The 27,832-nt window shown below is 42.2% G+C and overlaps 1 protein-coding gene across 4 annotated transcripts in view; it reads left to right on the top strand.

Moving 5' to 3' along the window:
• St6gal2 (ST6 beta-galactoside alpha-2,6-sialyltransferase 2) overlaps positions 1-25,406 on the top strand; it is a 65,572-nt gene extending 40,166 nt beyond the window's left edge. For 2 of the 4 annotated variants that reach the window (XM_026785665.1, XM_026785666.1), the window contains exons 3-6: positions 1,675-1,772; positions 5,564-5,665; positions 7,134-7,308; positions 20,796-25,406. In XM_026785665.1, the coding sequence (XP_026641466.1) occupies positions 1,675-1,772; positions 5,564-5,665; positions 7,134-7,308; positions 20,796-21,067 (647 nt within the window). In that variant the 3' untranslated portion in view covers positions 21,068-25,406. Of the gene's footprint in view, positions 1-1,674; positions 1,773-5,563; positions 5,666-7,133; positions 7,313-20,795 lie in introns of all 4 variants that reach the window. The other 2 variants (XM_005360007.3, XM_026785667.1) reach the window with 2 other exon arrangements.
• The last annotated feature ends 2,426 nt before the right edge of the window (positions 25,407-27,832 follow it).

Below are 27,832 nucleotides of genomic sequence, written 5' to 3'. Positions count from 1 at the left end.
TAGTAAATATTTCAGGCTCTGTGAGCCATGGAGTCTCTGTTTTTAAGGTCAGTTATGCAAGGCTAGACCTTGCACAAATTAAGTGTGTCTCTTGTACAGCTTCAGTCACTAAAGCAGAGGCAGACCACATTTGGCCTACGGATCATAGTTTAGCAGTTCCTCTAAACTTTTCTCCTAAAGAATACTGTATGGGTTTTTGTTTTGTTTTGTTTTGTTTGATGGCATGGCCAAAACATACCACTTATGTATTCACTGTGCTCAGAATTTCTCAATAAAAGTAGGTACCTCTTAAAACCATTGTTTTAGTGGGGCATGCCCAATGGCTTTTAATCGTTAATGAGTACGGTGAAGACTCTGAGAAAAGAATAGCAGAGTCCTCTTTTATAAGGCAGGTTGTCACAAGGACCTTATATAGAATATAGTCACTGTCAATGCGGTACCTCTGTGTCCTTGTGACTCCCAGCCCTGTCAGAAAGCTGTGAGTTTGCCCTTATTTATACTGCCAGCCACTATGCCTGCTGCAGATTAAACTTGAATGTGCATGGAATTCTTTTTGTTTGCTTGTTGGTATTGGTTTTAATGTGCTTGTCTATGTGTCTGTGTGTGTGAGTGCAGTATTCACAGACGACAGAAGGGGCTGCGAGATCCCCTAGAGCTGCAGTTGCAGGGGGTTGTGAGCCACTATGTAGGTATCTGAGACTTGATCTCAGATCCTCTGCAAGAGCAGCTGGTGCTCCTCACTGCTGAACCATCTCTGCAGCCCCCATGCACAGGATTCTAAAAGCTAAAGGTGATCGTAGAAATTCTCTTACTATTTGCACCAAACCTTGGGCTGCTGGTGACACTGGTAGTTTCTCTAAATTCAGGGACTCCCTGACATCCACAGTGGGAGATGAGGCTTCATGGAAACCAGGACTGTTTTTCTTTTAAACCTCAACCTTCACTAAAAGCTAATAAAGCAGAATCAGAGGCTGTAGTTTTTGGTATGTGAGAGAAGGCAGCAAGATTAGATGCAGTTCTTACCATGGGTGACCTAGTGACTTCAATTCTACAGGCTAGGAAACTCCAGGTGAGCTGACTCCAGGCTCCCAGCATCTTTACCTTTTCCTCTAGATCCAGCTTCCACATGTTTTGAAACTTTAAGGGGAATAATTATACAAAGCATGACATTTGCACACAGTGTCTGTGTGCGTGTGCGTGTGCGTGTGTGTGTGTGTGTGTGTGTGTGTGTGTGTGTGTAACAAGCATCCAAATGTAACTTAGACAAAATGGGGTTACCTGTAATCAGTTGACTTTGTGTATGTTTAGGTATATATGCATAGTAATTTATCAAGAAACAAGAGAACACATCCCAAGAAATGTATCATTAGATGGCTTTGTCAGTAGTGAACATCATAGAGTATACTTAGAAAAAAAAAAGGTTTCTAGTTACTAGGCAGTACAATTTGGGGATATATATGAACTTGTATTGACTGGTGTGTCCTAGTGCCATGTGACTCTTCAGATTCCATGTCATCCTAAATCAGCAGAAAATTATCTAAAGCTCTGTGTGTATGTATATATTAACTTTATTAGTGGTTTCTAAGTTTCAGATATTGCAAGATTTGTTTTAATGCTTTTTTTCCTAGATTATGTGATTTCACAGAGAAAAAAATGTCACTTATGTGCCCTTAGATTCTCATGATGCAGTTTTGAGATTTAATTCTGCCCCTACACGTGGCTATGAGAAAGATGTCGGAAATAAAACCACAATGCGCATCATTAACTCCCAGGTAAGATGGATGGAGTGGTTGCCCTGGTACATTCTGTAGGCAGGTCCTTCAACTAGACAAGTGGACAGAACTGTGACTAGCCATAACCACAGGATCCTGTTATTTCTGTGGATCTTTTAATCATGAAGAATTTGTGAAGAAAAATTAAAAAAATAGGGAATTTAGATGTGATTTGACTAGAAAGAGATGAGTAAGACCCAATGAAAACTCAGATTAAGCACAGAGAAATGATTTTTATTTATGTGTATATATTTTTGTTATATACACACAAATAAAATGGTCAATAGTTCTCAACCTTCTCAGTCTTCCTAAAGCTGTGACCCTTTAATACAGTTCCTCATGCTGTGGTGACCCCCAACCATAAAATTATTTTCTTTGCTACTTCATAACTGTCTTTTCTATTGTTAGGAATGTTGAATTTGTAGTGAGGGTTGTAAAAGATGTCGTGACCCACAGGTTGAGAATCACTGCCATAGCGTATTATTCAGTTTGTGAACTGCAAAATGCTATTAATTACAGAAGAAACCATGGCAGTAAAGCTAAAGGGAACAGAAACGCATGAAATATTAGAGCTTTTAGGATATCTTTGAAACTTCTATCTGTGACTTGGAAATTTGAAAAATGAAAACAAATTGCTTAATGGGACATGGAATATCTCTTTTCTCCATGTTCTTAATAAGAATGTCTTCCAAATTTATGGAAAAATTATTCTCAGAACAAACCACAATTTCTAATTTCTAAAATGTGTAGAAAAATGAGATGATCCATGATTCATGATGAACCCCTTGCGGAACAAGCTATTAACACTGCATCGTTTGCTGTACCAGGCAGCTGGCAGCGAAGTAAAAACAATTACCATATTTTCTTAATTCATAGATGTCACTACATTTTATTTAGTAATTTCTCAGAAAGTGATAAGCCCAACCAAATTAAAATACATGTATCCTGTAAGATACATCCTCATTTCAGAAGCATTAAAATGTGATGAAAAAAATGCACTTTCATAATGGTGAAAATGTTTAATTGATCGAGAATTTTATACACGCATGAAATGTGCTTAGATCATGCCCACCTTCCACTTCCCTCTCCCCCAGTTCTTCCCTTATCACCCCCAATTTCCTCCCCATTTCATGCATTATCTTCTTTTTTGTTTTATAAACCACAGATTCCACTCAGTGTAGCCTGTACGTGCATGGATGCAAGGCCATCTCCTGGAATCTTAGTAGTCATTCAGAAGCTATATCCCTGACAACAGCTGGTTCTCCCTTCCCAGAAACCATCAGTTGCTAATAGCTCCTCAGCTAGGGGTGGGGCTTCATGTCAAGCACCCTTCTCTATGCTGGAATTTTGTCTGCTTTAATTTTATGCATGCTGTCACAGCTACTGTCTGTTCAAATGAGCAACTGTGCTGTTGTATCTGGGAAACACCATTTCAGGGGTAGATATCCGCTGTGTCTGGCTCTTCACTCTTTCCACCCCTTCCTCCACAATGATCCCTGAACCTCGGGGAGATGGGGTGTGCTACTTGTCTCATTTAGTGCTGGGCATTCCGAAGTCTTGTATTCTCTGCGTATTGAGCAGTCAGAGTTCTCAGTGTTAATCACCATCTACTGCAAAAAGAAGTTTCTCTAATCAGGATTGAAAGATGAATGAATCTCTGGGTATAACAGCAACTCATTAGGAGACAGATTGATGCTATTTGGCAGAATAGTAGTAGATTCTACCTATTATAAATTCATGACTCCATTAACAGTACCAGGCACAAGTTCCATTTTATGGAGTGGGCCTGGAATCCAGGGAGAAAGTGCTTTGTTATTCCCATAATTTTCATGCCACTATTGCATGAGTAGGCACATCGTGCTGGGCCAGTCATTATATAGCTCACAGGGTTCACATCCGGGAGAGACTGACAATAACATCTCACCTGCGGTAGCATGCCTAGCACCCCAGTGCACTATGAAAGATACTCAGTAGACATGAAACCTCCAGTGAGTGCCAGATTGATTTCTTTGTATCTTAGACTAAAGTAGGTGGTATCTGCAGTAGTGGGGTCTTAACATCAGTGTCTAGAGAGTAACAAAGTACAGTGGCTATAACTTATATTGTTTGACGGTCTCTGGAGCCACACTGATCAAAAAAAAAAAAATCCCAAAGAGGCAACCAATCTGGGGCACTGGCCTTCTGTTTGGATAGCCTGCGGTGTCTGGGAGAAGAGGTGTTGTCCCCCTGTTGTAGAGCAGTTCTATTTAAACTCTTTTTACATGTGTATATTTGTATTTTAGGAAGCTTCTGCAGTAATGGGCTTCCTTCCCTAAGACTTCTCCACCTAGGTATCCCTACACACACTTTGTTCTGTACCCTGCCTTCCTGTCCCTCACTCCACTCAAGCGCTCTTGCCCCATTGTCTCCCTTCTCCCCCTTCCTGCCATCTGTGTTCTATCACCCATCTCCCATGATCTCTCACTGGGCTTCTGACTTCTTCAGTACCCCAGTTTCAAAATGCACATCCAAAGATTCAAAGCTAGAATGCAGATGTGAAAGAGAACCTGCAATGGTTGCTTTCCTGGATCTCAGTACCTCACTCAGAATGATTATTTTAGTCATTTGCCTACAAACTTCAGTTTTCTTAACAGCTGAATAATAAACCATTGTGTGTGTGTGTATACTGTATGTTTATTATTCATTCACCAGTTGATGGGCACCTAGGCTGTTTCATTTTCCTGCCTTGTGAGCCCAGCAGTGATGATCATGGCTGACCATGTATCTCTGTCATAGGATACAGAGCCCTAGGGTATATGCCCAAGTGCATTTTATGGATTCAAGACTAAATCTATATCTAGCCTGATGTGGAACCTCCATATTGATTTTCATCGTGACTATACCTGTTTACAATCCCATCAACAGTTGATAAGATTCCCTATCTGCCCACACCTACAGTTGTGTTTGTTGTCTTTTTAAAATGCTATTTGACTTGTTCTGACCAGGGTAAGTTGAAATCTCAAAATAATTTTAACTTTCATTTCTCTTATATAGCTGAGAATGTGGGACATTTTTTTTTAAATGTTCTCAGTCATATGCATTTCTTTTGAGAATTCCACTTAGTTCCACGCCCCGAGTTTTAATCAGATTGTCATTTTCATAGTATAGTGGTTTTCAGTTCTCTGTATGTTCTAGACACCGCCCTTCTGTCAGGTGTATAGCTGGGAAAGATTTCTCCCATTCTTTGGACTGATGTTTCACTCAAGCGATGGTGTCATTGGCTATACAGAGGCTTTTCAGTTTTATGAGGTCCCATTTGTCAGTGGTTGGTCTTAATGCCTTGGGCTTGATAGCTTTTTAAAAAGATGGATGGCAGGTGAAATTGACGGATCCATTCAGCATCCGTCAGGCCCTGGGAGGAGGGACAACAGCTGACACCTCTTAGCTCAGTTCTAGCTGCTCCTTACCTACAGCCACCCCTGTCACACATCAGAGGTGATGAGGAGCTGGGAGGCTGCACTCACAGAGATTTCTTCTTGCAAGGGTTGGCATCCAGAGCACTAGATTTGGCACAGTCCTGATAAAAATTAAGGACTTCGTGGCTTCGCTTTTGTTTTATTTTTAAAAAAATGCCTTTAAATGTACATCAAGTGTTTTGTCATGTGATACCAGCCTTACTCCCTCTCCCAAAGGAAAATAGAAAATCTGAGCCTTGCTTTCATTCTGCTTTTCAGTTGTGACTTGTTTTAAAACATGATTTTGAAGAACAAATACCAATAATAAAGAGCTTCCCCCCCCCCATGTGCTTACAGATTCTTGCCAACCCCAGCCATCACTTCATTGACAGTTCTTTATATAAAGATGTTATCCTGGTGGCCTGGGACCCAGCTCCTTATTCTGCTAATCTGAACCTGGTAAGTATTTTGTTGATGCCCTGGACCGTGGGTCAGACCGTGCCCGATGAGTTACCCAGGGTGCAGGTCAGTAATGGGCGCTAACTCACACGTCTGTCATAGTCCTCTTGATACCACTTAGAGTAGCAGAGCTTCCTGCTGCTCTGGTGCTGTATCTCTGAGAAACAGAGGAAGTACAGCATATATAAAGGCTGAGAAAGTTGTATTACACCAAAAATTAGACTGCGCACACTGGCGTGTGTTCCAAGGTGATAGGATGGCAATAACAGCTTTGGAAATAAACTCAGTGGTGTGCTGCGGGAAAAAAAAAAATCTAAATTGTACATTGATGTTTAAATGAAGACTGTCTCTGAATTTCCTAAGGATGATCCTCTTTGGCTCTTTCTGAATGTGTTAAATTTTATGGAATAGCCATCAAATACAAGCAAGATATATTTTTTACTTCATCGCAAACTGTTACCTTCCTAAGGAAGAAACTAGCTGTGTTGGATGGAACTTCATCTGAAAAGCCAGTGAGCTCTTTTTCACAGGACTTGGTAAAATGGGTGATAGTCATGCTACTTTGAGAGGCTGTTGGCTAAAGGAGCAAGCATCCATGACTTGGTTTACTAATACCAGGGAGTGTATGTTGCGGGAGCTCCTTCCTCTCCTTCAGCCAATAGCTGCTGAGATACCAGCCCATTGGGGTGTGGTCTCTCTCCCTTTAAAAAAGCAGCCACTTCCCTCTCCTCTTGCTTTGGCTTCCGGCTCCACTTCCGGCTACTAGGCTCCTTTCCTGATTGTGCAGAGGGCTATTGTCTGGGACAGTGATCTGTAAGTTTTCCCCTTTAAATAAATAACCATTCTATTAATCATAATTCCAAACTGGTGTGGGATTGTTTGTGATTTACGCCTTCAAGTGTAGAGCCTTCTTAAGATGAGTGTGGGTGAAATTGGGAAAATCTGCTTTCAAACCCATTGCTTGAGTACCAAGAGACCAGCATACTACAGTGTGAGCCAAACCTTGCTGTGGTTCTCTGTGTAACGCTGGAGTAGAACACCACATGCCTACCGCCCCCCCTGCTGTGACTACTTCCATGCTGACCATGGAAAACCCTGGCCCAGAGCCTCTTGGGTTCACTGCCAGACCTTTAACAGCAAATGCCTGCCTCCTCTTATCTAACCCCAGGTCTCATTGTAGCCTGAATAACTCATCATTGGAAGAGACTGGAGGGAGGAAAGGGAAGGGGGAAATTCTATCATTATAACATCAAAAATAAAAGAAATAATGCAAAGATAAAGCATTATTCCTGCTAGGGCCGGAGCTATGGTGTCTCTTTGTACTTCCCTGAGTAACGGAATCCTTCCCCTCTCTCCAGCTCCAGGCTGGCCCATGGTCCTCTAGCTTTCCCCAGACCTACGCGGCGCTGTTTTCTTTTCACGGCGTGATCTTCTGTACCCAATTTGGGTTGCTTTTGTTTCGTTTTAGTGGTATCAGAAGCCAGATTACAACCTTTTCACACCATATATCCAGCATCGCCGGAGACACCCAGCTCAGCCGTTTTACATTCTTCACCCCAAATTCATATGGCAGCTTTGGGACATTATCCAGGAGAACACAAGGGAGAAGATCCAGCCCAACCCACCGTCTTCTGGGTTCATTGGTAGGTGTGTCTAGAAGTTGTTAATTAATTGTGTGCGGCGTGTACTGTGTTCTTCAGCCATGGTCTGATACTCACAGTCTTTGGTTTTGCCCCGTTTCCTCATCTGTGTTGAAGCTCTTCACCCCATTTCTTTTCTATTACCTATGTAGAGCCATGTGAAGGCGTGTCTCTAATGCCCTGGGAAATATGAGAGCCTGTAACTGAACCAAAGGTATTGGGTGTGTTGACGCCCTAAGTTTAAGCCGTTTCTAGTATTTCTTGGGCTGCTCAGGGGGTCTCCACCGGTAGAGGGGAGAGTCGTGGAGACAACATTGGCTTCATTTAAATTAAAGACACAGTATCCTCAAGTGAGGCTTGAAGCGTTTGGGGTGGCTATATCATCATAGTGATATGAAATATTTTGTAGAAGATCCCAGGAAAACCTTAGTGTAACTGCTTTGAAAGCAATGCCTCTGACAATTTTATTTGAAATCCTCAATTCTTTTGTCTTATGTATTTTATTTTATTTAAATAACAGTTTTTAAATTATTTTACATACTGACGACAGTATGTGGTCACCCTCCTCTGTCTCCATGCAGAAAGGGGCAGGTCTCCCATGGTCTTGAACGAAGCCTGGCACATCAAGTTGAGGCAGGACTGAGCTCCTCCCCTTGAGTCGAGGATGGGCAAGGTAATCCAGCATGGGGAACAGATTCCTCAAAGTGCCAGGAAGGTCCTGACCTCATTGCTAGGAGCCTTACAGAGAGACCAAGCTACACATGTCTCATGCAGAGGGCCTAGGTTGGTCCCATGGAGGCTCCCTAACTGTTGGTCCAGAGTCCATGAGCTCCCATGAGCTCAGATCAGCAGTCTCTGTGAGTTTCTCGTCATGACCCCATCCCGCCCCCTGGCTCGTACAATCCCAGTTTTCCAAAGTCCTGTTGATTTAGGAGAGGGAATTTTGTGCAGTTTTCAGCCAAGAGTGAATGTGCTAGAATAGTCGTTAGAGAGCATACGGGGACACGGCCAAGTTTAATAAAGTTTGTTTTCATGCCGCCACCATATCAGGCAAGAATGCTAATGCAGAATTGAGGGTAGAGTCAAACATGACTATTAGAGATTTGAAATTTGAAAGGTTCAGCTAGATGGTATAGAACGTGGAAGGTAATTCCCAGACTGAAAAAGAGCTCAGGCCACATGGGCAGCTCTTTTCCTGGCTGTTCACTGTGGATGTGGAGTTCTTTGTTTCTGTCTGTGCAGGAGGTGAGCTACAATTCATTGCCAGTGAAACCAAGGAGGCCGGGAAGGCTTATGTTTGTGTTTGTATTCTTCTCCACAACTTGCAGGCTTTCGAAAGGGTGAGGCAGGGTAGATAGCTGGCCAGCTGCTAGTGTTGCTTTATAGGGCTGTCTTTGTTCAGTGCAGCATCTGCTAGTCACAGGACTATTTACATTTCCATTAATTCCAATTAAATAGCATATAACATCTGTTTCCGAGGCGACCGGTCCTATTTTAAGTGCTCCGTTGTGACAGCCTCCTGGTGGGTACCATATTCAATAGCACTAACAGGGAGTCCTTCCAATGTCACAGGGCCCTGTAGGAAAGTGCTGCTGAGTTTTGCCAACGAAAAGAAACTGTAATGCAGCAAATTGATAAGAAAACATTGGGTTTCCCCTGAGGCAGTCTGTGCTGTGTGGGTGGAGATCAGGCTGTAGTGGAGGCCATCTGCTTCATTAGACTCACTTTCTGCCTCTGAGCCTCGCCGTGGGGAAGGGTGTGAATCTCACCACTGTGGGCAGTGGAAGCAACTGGGTAAGTAACAGTTGCCAGTGCCTTCCGGGCATCCCCATACTGTTGTAGCCTTTACACGTCCTCTTTGATCTGGATGAGATGGAGTCGATCTGTTTGGTTATTGGATATGCTCAGATAGATGTGGGATGATGTCAACCGCATCGCAGTCTCTCTCCCACGAGAACGTCGGTGAAATCAATGAGATGGGCTGTTTTGTTTTGTTGCTGTGACCAGAAGTGTGCTCCAAATGCCTTTTTCCTGCTCTAAAGTCCTGCCGAAGAGTTGACTTGGTTCCTCAGCATCCGTTATCTCTAAGAGCTGCAAGCTCTAGCATCAGCTCCTGAACAGAACCCATTTCAGAGGGGCAAGGAGAAGCGTCTGTTTCATTAGACGCTTGTCCCTGTGGCTGGGAGCTGGTCAGCATGGGGATCTTACCCAGAGATAGCCCAAAGCAGGGTCTTCCTCACCTTGCACTACATTCCTGGCCAATACTCTGCTGAGTGAAGCAGAGGGAATAACTCTCTTCACTCACTGCTCTCCATTTATAAGGACTGGTTTCATGGGTGATTGCTCATGCAACAGACACAGCCTGCGTTTTCTTACCCATGCTGAGGAGTTTGCACAAATGAAATAGAGAGATCTCATCCATCTGGGGTCCACACCCTCGGATTCAAAGAGCCACTCACTGAAAACACTTTTTAAAATTGCAAGTTTCCTGAATGTGCAGACCTCTTCTCTCGTCTTTATTCCCCAAACAATAACAACTATTTATATAACATGCATATTGTTTTAGGTATTTTAAGCCATCTAGAGATAACATAAAGCACACAGGAAGATGTGCAAAGGTATATGGAATGCTGTAACTAACATCTTCTAAGTGTCTAAAACACCTGTGGATTTGGATTTCTGCATGGGGCCCTGGGTTCAGTTCCCCAGATACTGAGGAATGACAGGATTTGGTAATTGAACAAGCTCTTAAAGTTTAGCATGCCCCACATGACCTGTGAGTTTTCTATATTAACAACCCATTTCCTGCAAAGCAACACTCAGCAACTGAAAAGAACGATCAGTGTTGTGTAACCTTACAGACCTGTGCAAGTCAGTAAGGGGACAGATCGGTTGGATGATTCTGGCTCACAGTCTCTCCAGAGCTTGTAATCACCCATTTCTACTAAGCTATCAAACTAGCTATATTCTTTCTGTTATGCAAGTCAGTAGCCTTGCTGTGGGAGGGGGGCAGAGGCATGACTGCAAGTAGGAACCAGTGAGACCCAGTTTGAAGGCTAGCTGCAGCAGCCTTTTAAAACAAAGAGTCTGAGTAAGTGGAGACCATTGGAATTTCCATTTCTTACAGTCTCAAAGAGCACTAATGCTGCTTCTGGGGTATTCAGAGCCCTCCACTCTCAGCCTCATAGAAATAGTCCAAGTTGCAGGAAACTGTAAAGTCTTCCTTCCGTTGGTTCTATCAAAACTTGTTGGACTTGAAAGCCATGAGAGGACCCAGAATTTCAACCTGCTGTCTCGCTTATCGCTTCATTATGGCCATGATTAAACACAAGTGAAATAATTTTTAATTTACATTTACTTTAAATAATACACGAATCAATAAAATATAATACGAATCTTTATCTTTCGAAATGGTGTAGCATTAAATCTGAAATTCTGACCCTATTAGATGTAGATTGCCTTTGTATTCTTGCGTTCCTTTCTTTAGCTCAGAAGCAGAAAATTCAATCATAAACAGCCATGTATTTCACTGTTTGTATTGGTGTCTATTTCTTGTACATAGTGTTTCTTTGAAGTCGATTTGTTGGATCTCACTCTTCTCCCATTTCTGTCCATGGCTTTCATATACACCGTTCCATGTGTCTATAAAGTAGATAGGATCCACAAATGATAGAAGATGTGTTTATCCAGGATCCTCCAGAAGAGCACAGGAGAATACATGTCCATTACAAACAGGAGTCTACTAGGCTGATTTACACAACAGGGGGCAAGTAGTCAACACAGCAAAATGTTAGAGGGAAGAGATATCCAGAAGATCTGCTCCAGTCTAGGCCCCCTGGTGAGCTCAGAGCTGTGATGTCACTGGGACTGGACCCCAGCGAGGGATGAAGTCATTTATTTCCCCATGCTTTAGAATCTGCCCATTCTCATAACCAGCTTCTCTTATAGAATCGGGTTGGAACAAAAGCGCTTCATTTACAACTGAGCACATTATAGTATTGTTGCAAATAATGGGGCCTCTTTAGTTACTTAAGGAAACACTCTACAACTTTCTACAGCCTCTCCACACTTGGGTGTTGGGAAATTATCTCTTTCAGAGGTCTGCAGTTCCTGTATGTAGAGTTTATCAAAGCTAAGGATTTATTATCCCTTTAAAATAATAATAACAATAATGGGGCTAGAGGGATGGCTCAGCAGTTAAGAGTACCTGCTACTCTTGCAGAGGACCTGGGCTCCATTCTCAGTGCCCTTCAGACAGCTCACAACCATCTGTAACTCCAGTTCCAGGAGATCTGTTGCCTTCCTCTGGCTTTCACAGGCTTCTGCGTGCCTGTAGAGCACATACATTCACACAGGCAAACACAGGTACATTGAAATAAAAATAATAAATCTTTGAATAGTAATAATAAATAAAGTAGAAAACATGTAAAGAATTATAATGATTAAATACATATTCATATTAAATTAATTAAACTCTATTCATTAATATTAATAAGATACTTATTAAAAATTTTATGTTTATAATGTTGTTTTCCCTCTAACGTTACAGGTGAGTACTTTAAAATCATGTTTTCTGCATTTTAAGAATCAAATCCATGTTACAAATTAACAACCCTGCCTGTCAAAATATTTTGAAGAATCATTATTAAAAATATGAATATTTATTGATTTAAACATTAAAAATTAATTCAATTACATATTAATAACTGAAAGTTATCTTTCAAAACATTTCTACATAATCCTGGATCTATTTTGACTTGTTGTCATGGTCATTACTTTAAAATAAGTGAAAAATCTGACTTCTAAAATTGTGTGTGTGTGTATGCATGCGTGTGCACACTCGCATATCCCACACCATACATGGAGAGAACAAAGGACAGTTGACATGAGTTGGTTTAGTCCTTCTAGCATATGGGTCCTGGGACTCAAACTTATCAGGTTTTCTGCCAGGTGCTTTCATCCACTAAATTGTCTCACTGACCCCAAAATATACCTTTTTTCCCCAAAAATCTATTTCATGAGTATGTAAGTCAAAAGAAGTCTGGAGATATTATTTGTTCTCACAGAGATATGAAAGCCCAACACTTTCACCAAGCCTTAATGAAAATAGTGCTTACTGGTTTCTTTAGCTTTGCTTGATAGCAGTTTGGGGTGAAGGTCTTGATGTGTGATCCAGGCTGACCTCAAACATGGAAATGCTCCTGCTTCAGCCTCCTGAAAGTTGAAATTACAGGTAAAATTGGCAGCCTTTTAAAAGGAAGGAAGGAAGGAAGGAAGGAAGGAAGGAAGGAAGGAAGGAAGGAAGGAAGGAAGGAAAGAAAGAAGGGGAAGGGAAGGGAGGGAAGGAAGGGAATCTCCTGTAATGATAGATTCTATAAAGGAAGTAAATAACACTGTTAACTAGATGTTTAAGCGTTTGGAAGACACCAACTCATTCTCCTCACCCTTCCTATCAGCACCTTTCTGATTTTATTTTGCACCAGTTCACGCCGCTCCCACATCAGAGCTCAGTGTGGCAGGTGCGCCCCCAGTGGACTCCCACAACCCCAGCTCCCCTTCAACACTTGCTGGGGAGAATGAGCATGAGCAGGTGGGACCAGGTCTCTGAACTTCTGGATCATCCATCAGTGTAATGTGTAGCCCCTGCAGGATAGTTACCTCCTCCTCCTGGGTCACTTTGTGGTCCAAACCTTGAATTCCGCAGAGATCAGAATAAAATCAGGGCCCTAATTTGCTAGCTCTAAGCTCCAATTTTTTACACATGACACAAACTCTTTGTAATGAAGTTTTTATGTGGCTAAGCACAGTGACTACTCAGTAATCCTTAGCTATAAGTCTGCTGTGCTTCATCTAATGTTTTGCTCCAGGTGAAACAATACCTCACTCCCAACTGGAAATAGACTGCTCCCTCATTAAAAGCCTGATCAAGCTGAAATCACCTTTCATTTCCTCTATGGTCAAAAGGCCGTGGAGTTAGTTGCATACCGTAGTTGTTGCCTGGGGGTTGTTGTTGTTGGTTGTTGTTGTTGTTGAGTATTTTTATTGTTTCAGACTGCTTAATATCATGGAGCCAATTATGTCAATGAGTCATTGCTCCAATCATGTACTATTACATATTACAAATTTATTCTGTATATGACAGAAATTTCTCCTTTTTTAAGGTACTTCCTTAAGTCCCAAGCCTTATGTTAGGTGACCATCCTGAGCATACATAATTCATTTCCAATAGTCACCTGGTTGTATTTCTAATCGGAGTCTGCATCTGTCATAAAGTACATTAGAAGACACCCTGGAGACATATTGTAAGTCTGAACTCCCCAGGGAAGCATACAGGACCCTTAAACCTGCTGAGCCATACAATACTATAAATTAAGCTGCTGCCCTAGGATCATTTAGATGACCCCAAAGGACCCATTTCTTTGGGCAGTGTTTTAATCTATTACCATTTCTCTCTTTCATCCCTGGTTAGATACTAGTGGTTGTGTCTTGGAACTTGCTGCAGTGAGGTCATTAATTCTGCTGCAGCCTGACTGAGTAAGGAATTCTTTCCTTGAACTCCTACAGCTTCTCTTTTGCCCATATGTGATTAAGTACTTTTATAGAGGGTGGATATACGCAGTGGTAGTCATAGAACCTGGCTCACTGCTGGTAGTATACAGAATGTGCCCATGCAGTCCAGGAAAGGCCAACCACCCAGATCTTAGCGGGCACCTTATGGCCAGGAATCTAGCACACTAGACACTGAGCTGGTTTGTAACGTCCTACTGTCAATTTATTATTATTATTTTTATTAGTGGTGGTGGCGTTGGTGTTGGTGTTGTTGTTATGTAAACCACCAACATTCCATCCATTTTTCAAAGGCAACCTATACTGGTGATATTGAAAGTAATACTTCTAAAATGTATAGTAATAACCTACTGGTAATTTTTTCCATTGTGTAAACCACTACCACTCCATCTATTTACCAAAGGCTGCCTCTACTGATGATATTGTAAGTACTACTTCTAAATTCACAGAGGCAAGCACTATAATTTCAGGCCATTTAATACATACACAAAAATTACGTGCTTGAAAATAAGTCATAACGTCCCTTTTTTCCATTTTCTATTGCATTTTAAGATCTAGTTTTCCAATATACTGTTCAAAATGAGAACATTAAAGCAAAGTAACAAACCAATTAAGTCCTTATTATGATAGTACAAAATGTATCATAACTTTTTTGCATTTTCCTATGAATAATGAATCAAATGACATAATATAAAAGAATTAAAATTGGCTTTCAAGTATTATTATTGCACATGTTTTATTCTTCAATGTGTTAGATGTGTCTTAAATTATTCTCTTGTTATGTACCTTTGTATTTTCCAACAACTTTGAACCACAGATATTTTCTGTAAATTCACTTTAAAAGTCACTTATTCTCTTGAAGCAGTAAGAGGTCTACCTGTTCAGTGCTCCATCTTATGACCGAATGTACAGAAGGACTCACAGCGCAGCTCCAAGAGTTCCATTCGCCTGCCATGGCTCAGTACCCCAAGTCTTTCCCCCCTCACCACCGCCCATCCAGACTGTGTCTTCCTTGTTTTGTGGGTCATTCTGGAAAATTCCTTACTGACTCCACATGGCCAAGTGTTTTTTTTAAAAAGTGGCTTAAACTGATTTTTGCTGTTACTTATAAATTTGCAGTTTTATATCAATAGCTCATTTTTCTATTCGATGGAAAGATGTTTACCCCAAGAATTTGACAATATTAAATATTCTGCCAAGTGAAAGCGACATAACTTTTGTTGAATCAAATTCTGATTATGCTGTTGCCTGAGTTCCAGAGTGTACTGCACATGCCTGCATGCATGCTCGCCCATAGGGCTGCCTGACTCCCATCATATATCACACATATATTCATGGCCATAGCACTTTTTGACTCCCACAGTGTGTCACGTGTATGTATGCATGCCCAGGAGGCCAGGAGGCTTCCCTGACTCCCACTGTGTATCATAAATGTGTGCACACCCGTGGGGCTTTTTAGATAACACCCCATTCATTCAGAACTTGATATATTATGAACAAAGGGTCAACTTTGCCTTTGGTTCTGCTTTTAAAGCAAATAATTATTCATCTGCCTATCATGCTGAGTCATCTAACATGGCATTTTATTAAGACCAATGGAAATGCTTTCTAATTGCTTCTATAATTTCATTGCCATGTCCAATATTTAAAAAAAATACAGTTTGGAAATGGATGCCTCTTGAGTCATAACTTCCGAGAACATACTGAGAATTGTTTGTTCAAATGAATTCCTCCTAAGGTGCTTTCTGGGAAAAAAAAAAACTTGCCTGTATAAAAAGATATGAGTTGAACTTTAAAGATTTTAAGTAGCTGATTACATTCCCATTTGATTATCTTGGGAAATATATCAAAAACACTTAGGTACTTATCTGGCTTTCAGAAGTCCAGCTCCAAGTAGAAAACAGTAAGACTTCTGTTAGTTACAAAAGCAATTAAAACTTGGTAGTTGATAAACAGGACTATTTAACAGTACATTCTTTAAGTAATTTTTCAAAGTTAGTAGCTACAGAATTGTATGGCAGCTAAACTAGGGAACCTGGGTTTTGGTTTTGATTTTGGTTTGCTTTTTCTTTTGAATTTTGTTTTATTTTGTTTGTTTGTCTTACAACACAGGGTTTCTTTGTGATTTTCATGGTACCTACCTTTATAAAGTTGGGTACTAATTGAGGTGATATCCAACTGCACTCAAGGACTCTGTCCTTCAGTTGTGCTCGTCTTCTATACAATCCCTATTCCTACATGCCCTGTCCCTACACACGTGGAGAGCTGTCAGCATCTTCTGTCATCAATGTCTCATTAGGTCCTTTTGCAAACTATAAAGAACTAAAAACTAAAAAGAAGGTTTTTGTTTATTCCTGTGTACTAGTAACTTCGGGATATGGTATATAAATTTAAATTTTTCTAATGATTTCTATATTTATTTTATGGCAGAGTCTAGAATATAAATGTATGTATTAACAATAGCCTTGAAAAAAGACAAAGTATGTATGTGCAAAATAATTATTGTGGTGACTTCTAAAAGATTAAATTATTAAGGAATAATCTTTTTAGACCATCAGGTCTCCCAGCCTACCTTTTATGTGTACCTGGTAAAAGATTAGTTATTTCTTTCTCTTTGAAGGTACTTCCACACCAGTTACGATATCCATACTTCAGCTGGCTGCCACATGCATACTGTGAGCAAATAATTACTTGAATTTTAGGGCACTCTGGCTACTAGGTTCATGTCCCAGGAAGCCACAAGTTCACGTGAGAATGCAGAATGAAATGGGAAAGATTTGTCGCTAAGTCTCTGTCTAGAGGCAGAATTTGGAAGGCATTGTGCAGGTAACTCGGGACAAATATCTGCACTGGCATAGCCTCCACCAACCATGAGTTTAGGCAGTTTTGAAAACACTGACCAGTTTTTCTGTTTCAGTGAGTCTTGACATTGTTTTAATATATAAAAAATTATAGACTAAAATACTAAAACTGTACAACCTATACTATATTGAAAGCATAACTTTTTGCTTAGGCTTAGGGAAAAATATATATTCCATATTTAACAGAGATAGGAATTTAGATGTAGCATCTAACTATCAACAAAAGTAAAGTTTTTTTCCAAAATACTCTAACAAAAGTAGTCTGTTTAATCTCTTCTTTCTGATTAAAATAACAGCAGGAGCATCCACAGAAAGTGCCTACAGTCGCCCTGCTTGGGTGGGCTATCTGTTCAGTTCTAGTCTAGCTGCCAGCACACAGGTTGTAGCCTTTTTACTGAGAGGTCAGAGAACCTTCACGGCCATTCTTCAAACAGTTGTGTCTTAGACCAGCTTGAGCCTTAAGGCATGACTAGTAGACCACTGTCCAAGGAGCATCCGTCACTCACTCCAGCTTGACTAGTGCTCAGGTCTGACATAGGCTCAGCATCATTTCTTTAATAGCCCATCTTTGTTGTGTTTTACAAAAGCTCTGGTCCATGGCTAGCCAGAATGTTTTCTTTTAAATAGGCATTTACTACAGTTAGCCTAGGAACGCCTGTTAAAGACTCAGAGTTTGCCCACACACAAACCAATGAAATCCCTGTTTCTGGGCATGGGAATGAGTTCCAATAACAGCCATCTGATTAGTTGCTTGAATAGTTATTTTTTGTTGTCAAGTTTGAGAGCTGCTATTTTCCTAGGAAGCCCAGGGCCAGCTGTGTGATCAGTATGTTCTTCTTAGCTTAGCTTCACCTTTGGAAAGCTCTCTGGTTCAAGGACAAAAGATGAGGAGATGAAGAAATGGCTCGTGGTTAAGAATGTGAACTGCTCCTCCAGAGGACCCAGCTTTGATTCCCAGCACTCACATCAGGAGACTTCTAACCACCTGTAACTCCAGCTCCAAAAAATCCAGTACCTCTAAACTCTTCAAACACCTGCCCTCAAGTGCACGAATCTACACACACACACACACACACACACACACACACACACAGAGAGAGAGAGAGAGAGAGAGAGAGAGACAGAGAGAGACAGAGAGAGACAGAGAGACAGAGAGATTTAAAATAAGAAAAGAACCAAAGATATAAATGTCACAGTTCAGATATAGAGAACAGGTAACTACCCTTGTGGATTCAGTTGCGTTACTGATGCATAGAAACAGGTTTTAAAAGATGACCTATAGTACACATGGGAGAGGGTTGAAGGGGAGGGGAGAGGAAGGGGGAGGAGCAGAGAAAAATGTATAGCTCAATCAAATCAGTAAAAAAAAAAAAGAAACAGTCTAGACATGAAGCCATTGAAGAGACTCTTAAAACTTGTGATCGGAAAGCTGGAGTGTAGCTCTTCACAGCTGATGGCTTCTGGCTGGGCTGTGGGTGGGGAAGGACTCTGTTTTCTTTAAAGGGCTGGCCACCAACAGTTTGACCATGCTCCAGTGAGTATAAGGGCAACACAAACTAGACTTGGTATTTTTCTCCTTATCCTCTTATTTTGGAGTGAGTCATAAGCATCTGGGAGGACTGGGAAGTGAATGTGATTGGGGTGCATTATGTGAAATTTCCAAATAATAAATAAGGCATTCATTTAAAAAAATGAACTATAGTATAGTGACTAGCCTTTGCATAAATGAAACTTTTAAGACACAAGAATGTCCCTTGGTATCTGTGGGAGAGTTTATAGGAAACTATGGGCACCAAAGCACAGGAATTCAAGTCTTGGATATAAAATAGTATATTATTTCCATCAAATCTGTACTTCTCCCCATGTATTTTAATCACCTCTAGATTTCTTATAACTCCTAATGTAATGTAAATGATATGTAAATGGCCCCTATTCTGTATTCTCTAGGCAATAATAACAAGAAAACAGCTCTGTATATGTTCAACACAGACTTGGTTCTTTCTGAATATTTCCAGTTGAATCCATATGTATGGAACCCAGGAATAGGAAGCCTCAAAGGCTGTCAATCACTGATGAGAAGACACAGGAGCACAGCATGCATAAGCTTGGGTGGTTGAAAGTAACTGATGGAAAGGTAAAAATCACAGCTAGACCAAAGAACGCATATCACTCCAGCTCCATAGACTGTGGAGCTAGGAAGAGTCCACCTGCTGATATCAGACAAACCACAGAGATGCCAACTTGACAAGGATCAAAGATTCAATCCTCTTTATGTGGATGCCCTTCTCGGCCACCAAACCAGTGTCTGCAGTGGTTCCTACTGCACCACTGGGTCATAGCAGCTGACAGAAACAAGGGAGGAAGAACTTATTGTGTCTCACAGTTTCAGTGGGGTGTTTACATTTCATAATGGGAAAGGCATCATGGGCAAGACAGTTCAGATTCAAAGAAGACAACCCCTTATTGGTGATTTTACCCAAGGAGAGTAAATGCTCACAGAACCATGACTGCCACACAGACGGAGAGACTAATATGGCATGTATTGCATGCCCTGATGGATAGGTACCCGGCGGTCATGTAGCAGGTGCCAACTCCTCATTCTCTGTTGGCCTTACCAACATCAGTTCGTTGAGGATGGTCCAGGGCATGGATGGCATCTGGCTAGTGCGTGTGCTGTGGTGGGAAAGAGAGCTCTGATAGACCTGGGAAGGAAAGGAGAGAACTAACCAGTGATGCAAAGTTTTGACATCATTCTGGAGAAACACTTTTCTTCATAGAGTCTCTGGGTCAGGTATCACAGTACCCACCACGGTCTAGGGTTCTCAGCACAGAGAGGCAGGATAATCTCTCGAACAACCCTTTGTTCCCCTCTATGCCTTGCCTTCCAGGAAACCGTTTCAGCTTCAACTTCTAGATCCTGCTTGGCCAAAAGGGGTTCCTTCACTTCTCTCCCCAGCAGAGCTCATGCAGAATTTTGTTGATTTGGGATTAGTTTTGTTTTCTGGTACTGGGGACAAGCTCAGGCTTTTCCCAGGCTAGACAAACATTCCGTGTTTCTAGCCCTGGTTTTAGATTTTTGTGGTCCCAACATGGTTTAATTTCTTGGAAAATATGACAGTCCTTTGCAGGACAAGTTAGAGGTAACAGAAACAGCATGACTTTATATTTTGTTCACAATAAGTAAGGACATCACTTTCAGATAATGGATTAAGTACACTTTTTTTTTAAAGTTTCAAGTTAACCAGACTTAGATTCGCCCACCTTTAGCGCCAGAATTTCAGCAGTCCATGGAGGAGGATCTCCAGGTCAGGGCCCACCTGGGCCACATAGTGAGGCCTTGCCTCAAAAATAGCTTCACAATGGTGGAGCAGAGAAAAGGAAGGGAGGGAGAGAAAAGCAAAGGAGAGCTAGCCTGAGTGAAGAGCAACATCATTTCATGATAAGATTTTGTAGTTGTTTACTGGAAACACTTAGAATCGAAGACAGGTTAATAGTGATAGCCTTCATGAGAATCGTAATCCTTTGTGACGTGTGATTGGGAGATATAATTTTGTTAACAATTTGACATTCTTAAATTTAATTTCTTAAAATCTACATCCTAATTCCATTGTATAGAGCTGTTACGCTGTAGGATTCCACTTTAGAAAGGTCAGAAGGAGAAGGATGGTTTCTATTTAATGTATAATAAACTTTCATAATCAGATTTTTATAGCGGTTTGCTTCTTCAGAACATAACCGTCCATTGGGGGATATGCTTGTTGCCCGTAGCACAAGAGAGTTATAGATCACACACTGGAGCAAGGTCCCCTTATGTTCAGTTTTATCTCGGCATGTCAGTTTTAGGTCTGCAGTAATAACTGAATAAGCGAATGGATACGTGCAGGATTGTATCTATATACTCGTCCCCCGCGAACGGAAGCTGGAACACTGCGAACGTAAAGCATGTGTCTCTCCCCACAGTCCTCCCCGGAAGCCGCCACAACTCCATGCCCCCTCCCCAGGAAAAGTCCCCCCTTTCTTGGAGTCGCCCACTCACGGTGTTTCCCTCTCCTTCCTCATCAGGCATCCTCATCATGATGTCCATGTGCAGGGAGGTGCACGTGTACGAATACATCCCATCCGTCCGGCAGACGGAGCTCTGCCACTACCATGAGCTGTACTACGACGCAGCCTGCACCCTGGGGGCGTACCACCCGCTGCTCTACGAGAAGCTCCTGGTGCAACGCCTGAACGTGGGCACCCAAGCGGATTTGCACCGCAAGGGCAAAGTGGTACTGCCAGGCTTCCGGGCCCTGCGGTGCCCAGACACCAGCCCCAACAATACATACTCTTAAAATAGAACTCTTGGGAACTGATGTGCAATAAGGTACTACTGCTGTCCTCAGAGTCACAGAATACTTGAAGATAGATTTAGGCAATGTGCTGTCTTTAACTTAGTGGCCATGAGAATGCTTTCTGGTCAAAGCCATTGGGTAACTATTACTGCTAGGAATACAGAAATGGGCCTTTAAAATTATCCAAGAAAGAAGCAAACACAGGATACACAGAAAGAAATCAGATGCGTACCCATGGGCACGATACCTCTAAACATGTTAACCTCTACAGCAGGAATACTCTATCACAGGTGGTTCCAGCCACAAGTTAGGGAGATACTACTGATAATACCGGTTCCATCAAGAAATAGCCAAGTGGAGGTCCCGTCGGCCACTTGTTCATGAATTCTTCGCAAAGCAGTCTGGATTCTATGATGGCTGTCTGAATTCGCACCCAGGCCTGTTTAAAATCCTTCCGTGCATCTTGTCAGCCACATGGTTTTCAACCACAGCCTTGAAGCTCTGCTTCCCAGTGCTCTCCGCATGTTATGGCTGAGAACCTGGCCACACTTAGAGAAGTACCACTCATCCATCCCAAGAAGCCAAGCCAAACCCTGGCTGCTAGGAAAAAGCAGTGTCTTTGTCCACCCCCCTCCCCCCCCCCCCCAGCATCCCTTCCCTGGTCAGCAACAGCAGTCCAGGTGGTGCCTGCAGGGTCGTGACTGGCCAGGTGTCCGTCCCCTGGCTATTGCACTTTATGCACCTGACCTGCCGAGGCACTCTGTAGCTGTCACATAGCCAGTGACACACAGGGTCACTACAGGTCAGCCAGAGGACACCCTTGTTCCTGCAGACTGTGAAGAGTAGGTTTGGAGCACGTATTCTGAACTGCAGAAGTACACTCCCGTCGTTTCTGTGTGCAATTACCGCAGGCTTTTCTCAGCTGTTCAAACTTGCCCCTCACGTACTCTGAATGTCCCCCAGTTCTACAGACAAACGGCTAGGAGTCCATCCTTGTTTTCCTGGGGATGTTTTATGTTAACGGTGTGATAGAGCCTCAGAATGGCTTTTAACAAGGTGACTGTGTGTGTGGCAGAGGGACAGGCAGGAGAAAGTATTCTTCCCATTGCGTAACTGTACTGCGATTTTTAACCTAAGCTTCTATCACTAATACATCCTTTTGTGTGGGTTTTTTTTTGTTTGTTTTTCAATGAAGGTAGTGAGACAGAAGCATTTTAGAATTCTGTAATTAAACAGGCTGTTGTTTCAATATCAAATGAAAGCAACTCTCAGTGGTATAGTTAAGATGTTTTGGCAATGACAATAGTTTAATTAAATGAAAGCCCCTTGCAAAATGTGTGGCTATCAAAGTTTTGTAGAGAAAGAAAAAAAAATTGTTTCCCAATGAGTTTGTTGTGGAATACTCTAAGGACTGCTTCCTAAGGAAGCATAGTTTTCTGAGCCCACTGGCTTCTGTTTGGTTATTCTCCCCAGCAGAATGGAAGCAGGCTACAGACATCCCTAGTGGCTTGCTCCGGCGGTTAATTGAGTGGAGTCAGGGTTTCAGTTATGACTGCATCTGCTGAGAGCCCATTCTGAGTTCCACAACGGAGCATCATCTTCTCATCCTGGTTCAGCCGTGCAGTCTCACAGAAGCTTGGCCCTGTCCCCATGCTGACCTGTCTAATCCTGACTGTAACTCTGTAGGAGGAAGGGCCGGTGTGGGATGCGTATTTACTTCTGGAGGCCTTGGATATTTCTGGCTCTTCCAGGCTTTGCCATTATAAATGCTCACAACCGTTGAGTTTCCTTTTGTAGTCCTGAAGGGGATTCACTTGCAGGCATACTTATTATCCCAGACAATCCCCTTTGGTGGCGTGAGAATTTGGGTAGAGAATAACTTATTGAGGTCAGTGTAAATATTCAAGTTCAAAAGCCCCACAAAACACTTCGAAGGTTGTTAAACAGCATTCTGTTGTCTCGCATGTACTTTTAAAAGGCGGCTCTCAGTTTTACAGGGGTTACAGGGAGACCGCAGAGCATAAAGGAAATTTAATTAAAGTTTTTGAATTTATTATGGCCCTAAAGACTCTTGGGACTCGGAGTCTGTTAAACATTCAGAAAATGTGGTGCCCATATTAGCATACTGTTGGCGAGGCACTCCTGTACTTAAACGTTTAAGTAGCTTAGCCTCCTGCAAATGTCACACAGTGATGGCTAATGCGACGGCCGCTTCTTGTATTAGCTAAATGGGTCCTAAGTGGCAGTGTTTTGCCAGACATTGATGAACTCCTTCCACAGCACATTTACTAACCTGCAGTGAAGCCCACAGCAGCTGTGAAATAGCCACACTCACCGGCCTGCCACCTCATCTCTGGCCCTGGCTCTTCCAAAAATGTCCCACCTCTTCCGTGAAGGGACCCTGGTTAGATCCCCTTGGTGCCACCAGAAGCCACCAGGTGCTGCTTTCTCCGCCCTCAGGTCTGAGAGATTTCACATTCCTTTATGTTGCAAGAAATACCAACACTCTGTTTCTTCTTGTCATTGTCGTCACCGTTGAAAAGGCACTAGTGATGTCCAGGAAAAACAGTTCAGTCACTTCCAGATTCTCTCTAATTTGTGTCTCACTGCTCACACGAGGCAAGAGATAATGTATAATGAGGATGCTGAACCACAGACAACTCCACGAAATATCAGGACGGCCCATGTCACTGACCATGCTCACCACATCCTCACAAACCTAGTTCTTTCTGTGCAGGACTCTGAAAGGAGAAGTGATGATCAAGTAAGTTGCATGCAGACATCTAAGATGTGCTTCAATAGGCAAGTTAGGGGCTTGAGACCATCTGCATTGCTGTGTCTTTTCCTACCTGATCTCTGAGCTCACGCTGCTTTGCTTCAGGAATGAGACTTTGCTTGTGTCTTGACCTCATGGTCTCTCAGCCAGTCAACCTGGACTCTCTGGTCGTCCTCTGCCATTGGAACCATAACATCTGAGCAAAAGCAGTGCTACGGTGTCGTTACTGTTTTCAGAACTGAATGTCAAAAGGCCTAGCTTACTCTGTCATATGTGTGAGCTAGTTCATCTGCTAGAGCAGAGCCAGCCCATGTTGCCAGCTGACCATTCTCATATTTTCTGGATTAAGGGGGCACGCCTTGGGTGTCTCAAGTGGCATCGCCTCCCATAATTTATGCTATGATAAAAAATTGCACCAGTGACTTAATTAAATTGTGTCCGATTTTCTTAGGACACATGGTATATACACTAGTCTCCCGACATATTCCATCTCATTGTCTATTTCAGTTTCTGGCTTTCCGATAGTTCGAATGCTACTCCCTGCCTCTGTGTAGACATGACTGACTGGCTTAGGTAAAATATGCCTGCATTTCAACATGCTTTTTCTATCTGGACATTTGCATTGTGAGATCATTCTACATTCCTGTCACTCGGGCTTTGTTTAGACACTCGGTGAGTGAGCATGTCTCTAGCGGCTCAAGAAAATAAAATGCAACTTCTGGTTCTTGTTTTGTTAGATGAACGAAGCCTTCAATAGCAAAAGAAACTCAATATGTTCTCTCCAGGATTAGGGTAGTGACGTGTGCAGAGTAAAGGCTGCTGATAGAGTTCTTAACCTAAGAGTGTGCATGTAGATAGTTATATAACTGTATATATACTTATCTACACACATGGTAGGTTTTTGTATTGTCTTTTTCATTCATCTTTATGATAAAAACTTTACAATAAATTTTATTTTAATTTTTAAAACACTAATTTTTAAGAGAAGGAAGCAAATATTTTATGTCCTTCTGCTAAAAATAAACCAGTCTTCTGCCCTCACCCCCCCCACACACACACACACACTGCCGTTCTCCATGTCATGGCCGCTTTAACAAACAATGAATAACCATTGAAAGGTACAGTTCATAGAACCATTACCCAAGTGTTGTCTTTAGTCAGAAACCTGATAAAACTCTGAACTTTTAAAGACTCTGTTGACTGCCCATGCTTTTTACAAGATTAAGGGAAGAAACAGAAACATTTGTTGATTCTCTGGAAAACAGATTTCAACAAAGCAAGCGCAACAGTAGTGTTTAAACCTAAGTTTACAACACCTGCCCTGTTTTGCTCTAGATAAATCCTACGGAATCTTTCTGCTGGAAACCAGTGAACTTTTTTAAAGGCTTTGGGAATTCTTTTGTATGATAATTTTTAAAACAAAACATGTTCTCTTCAAACTAATTAATGGCTTGAGGTTTTCCAAGAAACGCATTTTAGAAGTGTTTGTACACATTTTAACACTTGGATATTTTCTATTTTGGTTTTGTATATTTTTATGTGTACACAGTGTACAGACTTGTAAATAAAACATGTTTCCATTTATCTTGAAGTGTCTCTGTCTTAATCTGGAAACGTTGCACACACAAATGAGTGAGCAGCCATGCAGTCCTTCTGGAGATGCGTAAGGCATTGAGGCCCACTGGGCCTGGAAGGGAAAGAGCAGAGCCAGTGAGCACAGACCTCCCGAGTGTGCACAGGGATGCAGCGTGGTCAGAAGCCAGAGGCAGATCACATTTTCTACCTGGTAAATTGTCACATGCAGAAAAATGGCAGAGGTAAGAATCGAGTAGAAACACAGGTTTTAGGCTTTTTTACCATTAGAATCAAGTGTTTTTGATCAATTTTATTATGCTTCCCGCTTAACAGGCTTTAATTTTAAACTAGCTTTGGTCTTCACAACTACCATGGAAAGGAAAAATCACCTGATTCGGTCCTGAGAAGCCATCCCGGGTCATCCATTTGTAGTTTTCCAGCCAGACTGTGAAGGAACCCTGGAGTCATAGCAGTGCTAGCATTTGCTGTGAAGACAGATGTGGGCAGTTGGGGAGCGCAGGAAGCCTCGGTCCCTGGGGGCAGCTGTAATGACTTGCAGAAGACCCCTCTTTTTACACCAGTGACCTGTTCTTTTCCCTCATAAAATGATTGTTTTCCTCCCAGATTATTAGAACTGGCCTTCTTTGCTAGGTGGAGGTTGCTGCTACATGCCCAAGGGCAGCTGGTGGTTTAGTGACAAGCACATGCATAGGAGATTGGTGGTTAGAAAGAAAATGGCTCCCAAAGGGAGTGGCACTAATAGGAGGTGTGGCCTTAAAGTAAGTGTGGTCTTGTTAAAGAAGCATGTCACCGTGGAGGTGGGCTTGGCGGTCTCATATATGCTCCAATCATGCCCAGTGAGATAGTCCACTTCCTGTTGCCTTCAGATCAAGATATTGGACCCTCAGCTCCAGCACCGTGTCTGCCTGCACAACACCATGTCCCACCATAATGATAATGGACTAAACCTCTGAAATTATAAGCCACCCCCTTAAATATTTTCCTTTATAAATGTTGCCATGCTCATGATGTCTTCTCACAGCAATAGAAACCTTAACTAAGACAGAGATCCTATGCTTTGAGATCTCAGTGCTGCAGGAAGAATCTGGAAAGAAAGGAATTGGTTTAGATAGGTCAGAGATGAAGAAGGAAACAGAGATTTCCTAAACTAACCAGTGGATGGGAATTACTCAATTTACTCACTAGGAACTGCACTTGGATTTAGTATTTGGATTTTTTTTCCAGTCTAGAGCTATGGGATGCAGTCCTCTCTGGCAACCCTGGGCAGAGTTGCAGCCACAGTTTTAGTGTCTTCTGATCAACCAGGGGAAGGGCTCACACTTCAGCCCCTGCGGCATACTTTGCTGCTGAGCCGGGCTATACAGGCTAGGAACTCTCAGCATTTATTATAAAGGAAGAGTGAGTGGAAACAACTAGGATCAGGGAACGGGAAGTAAAACGTAAGTGCTGGGCTCTCTGATGTCACTTTCAAACCCAAGTCATTAGCTCAGACACAGAACTAGCTCCTCACTAACCAAGCTGAATGCAATGAAGTGCTGCACCAGGAATCCCAGTGCACAGACCTTGATGGGGATGCCCACTTCCCTAGGCAGATTCTCCTGCCCCTCCATTCACTCTCATGCCACTGGCTGAGCTGAGTCCTGAGAATGGAGGTCTTGTAGCCCGTTCAACCTAAAATATCATTTTCTGGCTCATTACAGAACATAGTTGCTGATCCCAATCTGATCGTAAATACAGTCTTCCAGGAACTCTGGACCAGAGGGTGTGGGTACAGTTCTCACAAAAACATTTTCTGAGGCAGATTCTGTTACCTCCAGGAAAGGTGAGGTCTAAGAGGTTAAGCCATCTGCCTACCATCACACAGCTGGGAAATGGCATGGAAGCTTACAAGCCTACAGTCTTCGTCTGATTTCAGAGTGCATGCTGGGAACTATGATGCCAGTCATTTAAAGCAGCCTCCACCCCATCCTCCCCACCTTACTCCCCACCCTTCTAACCCCCCCACAAGCTACTGCCCTAATCCTTGACAGTCCCACTGCCCAGCAAACCAAAGGCTCATTTTTGCAGGGACTCTACTAACTCTACACAATGACATTTCAATTAATTGAAAGATCAGATATTCAGTTCTATGAACCATATAGTCACTGTGTAGGGGGTTGTACCTTCTAGATATGTTTAAATACACACTAATGTTTAAACCATGAGAAAACTGCCTGCTGATGCATTTCAGAGACCATATCTCTATCATTAAGCAAAATGTGACAACTTTGCATATTGGGAAGAAGTTGTGTTTTAAAATTTATGGATAATCAGACTTTTCCAGTCCTCTGAATCCCCAGAGCTTTGACGTGGATCTGAACTACATGTACCAGACAAGAACACATCTTACTCTC

This window comes from Microtus ochrogaster, linkage group LG2 (genome assembly GCF_000317375.1).
Source record: "Microtus ochrogaster isolate Prairie Vole_2 linkage group LG2, MicOch1.0, whole genome shotgun sequence".
In the NCBI taxonomy this organism is placed as follows: domain Eukaryota; kingdom Metazoa; phylum Chordata; class Mammalia; order Rodentia; family Cricetidae; genus Microtus; species Microtus ochrogaster.
This window is presented reverse-complemented; position numbering and strand designations above follow the sequence as displayed.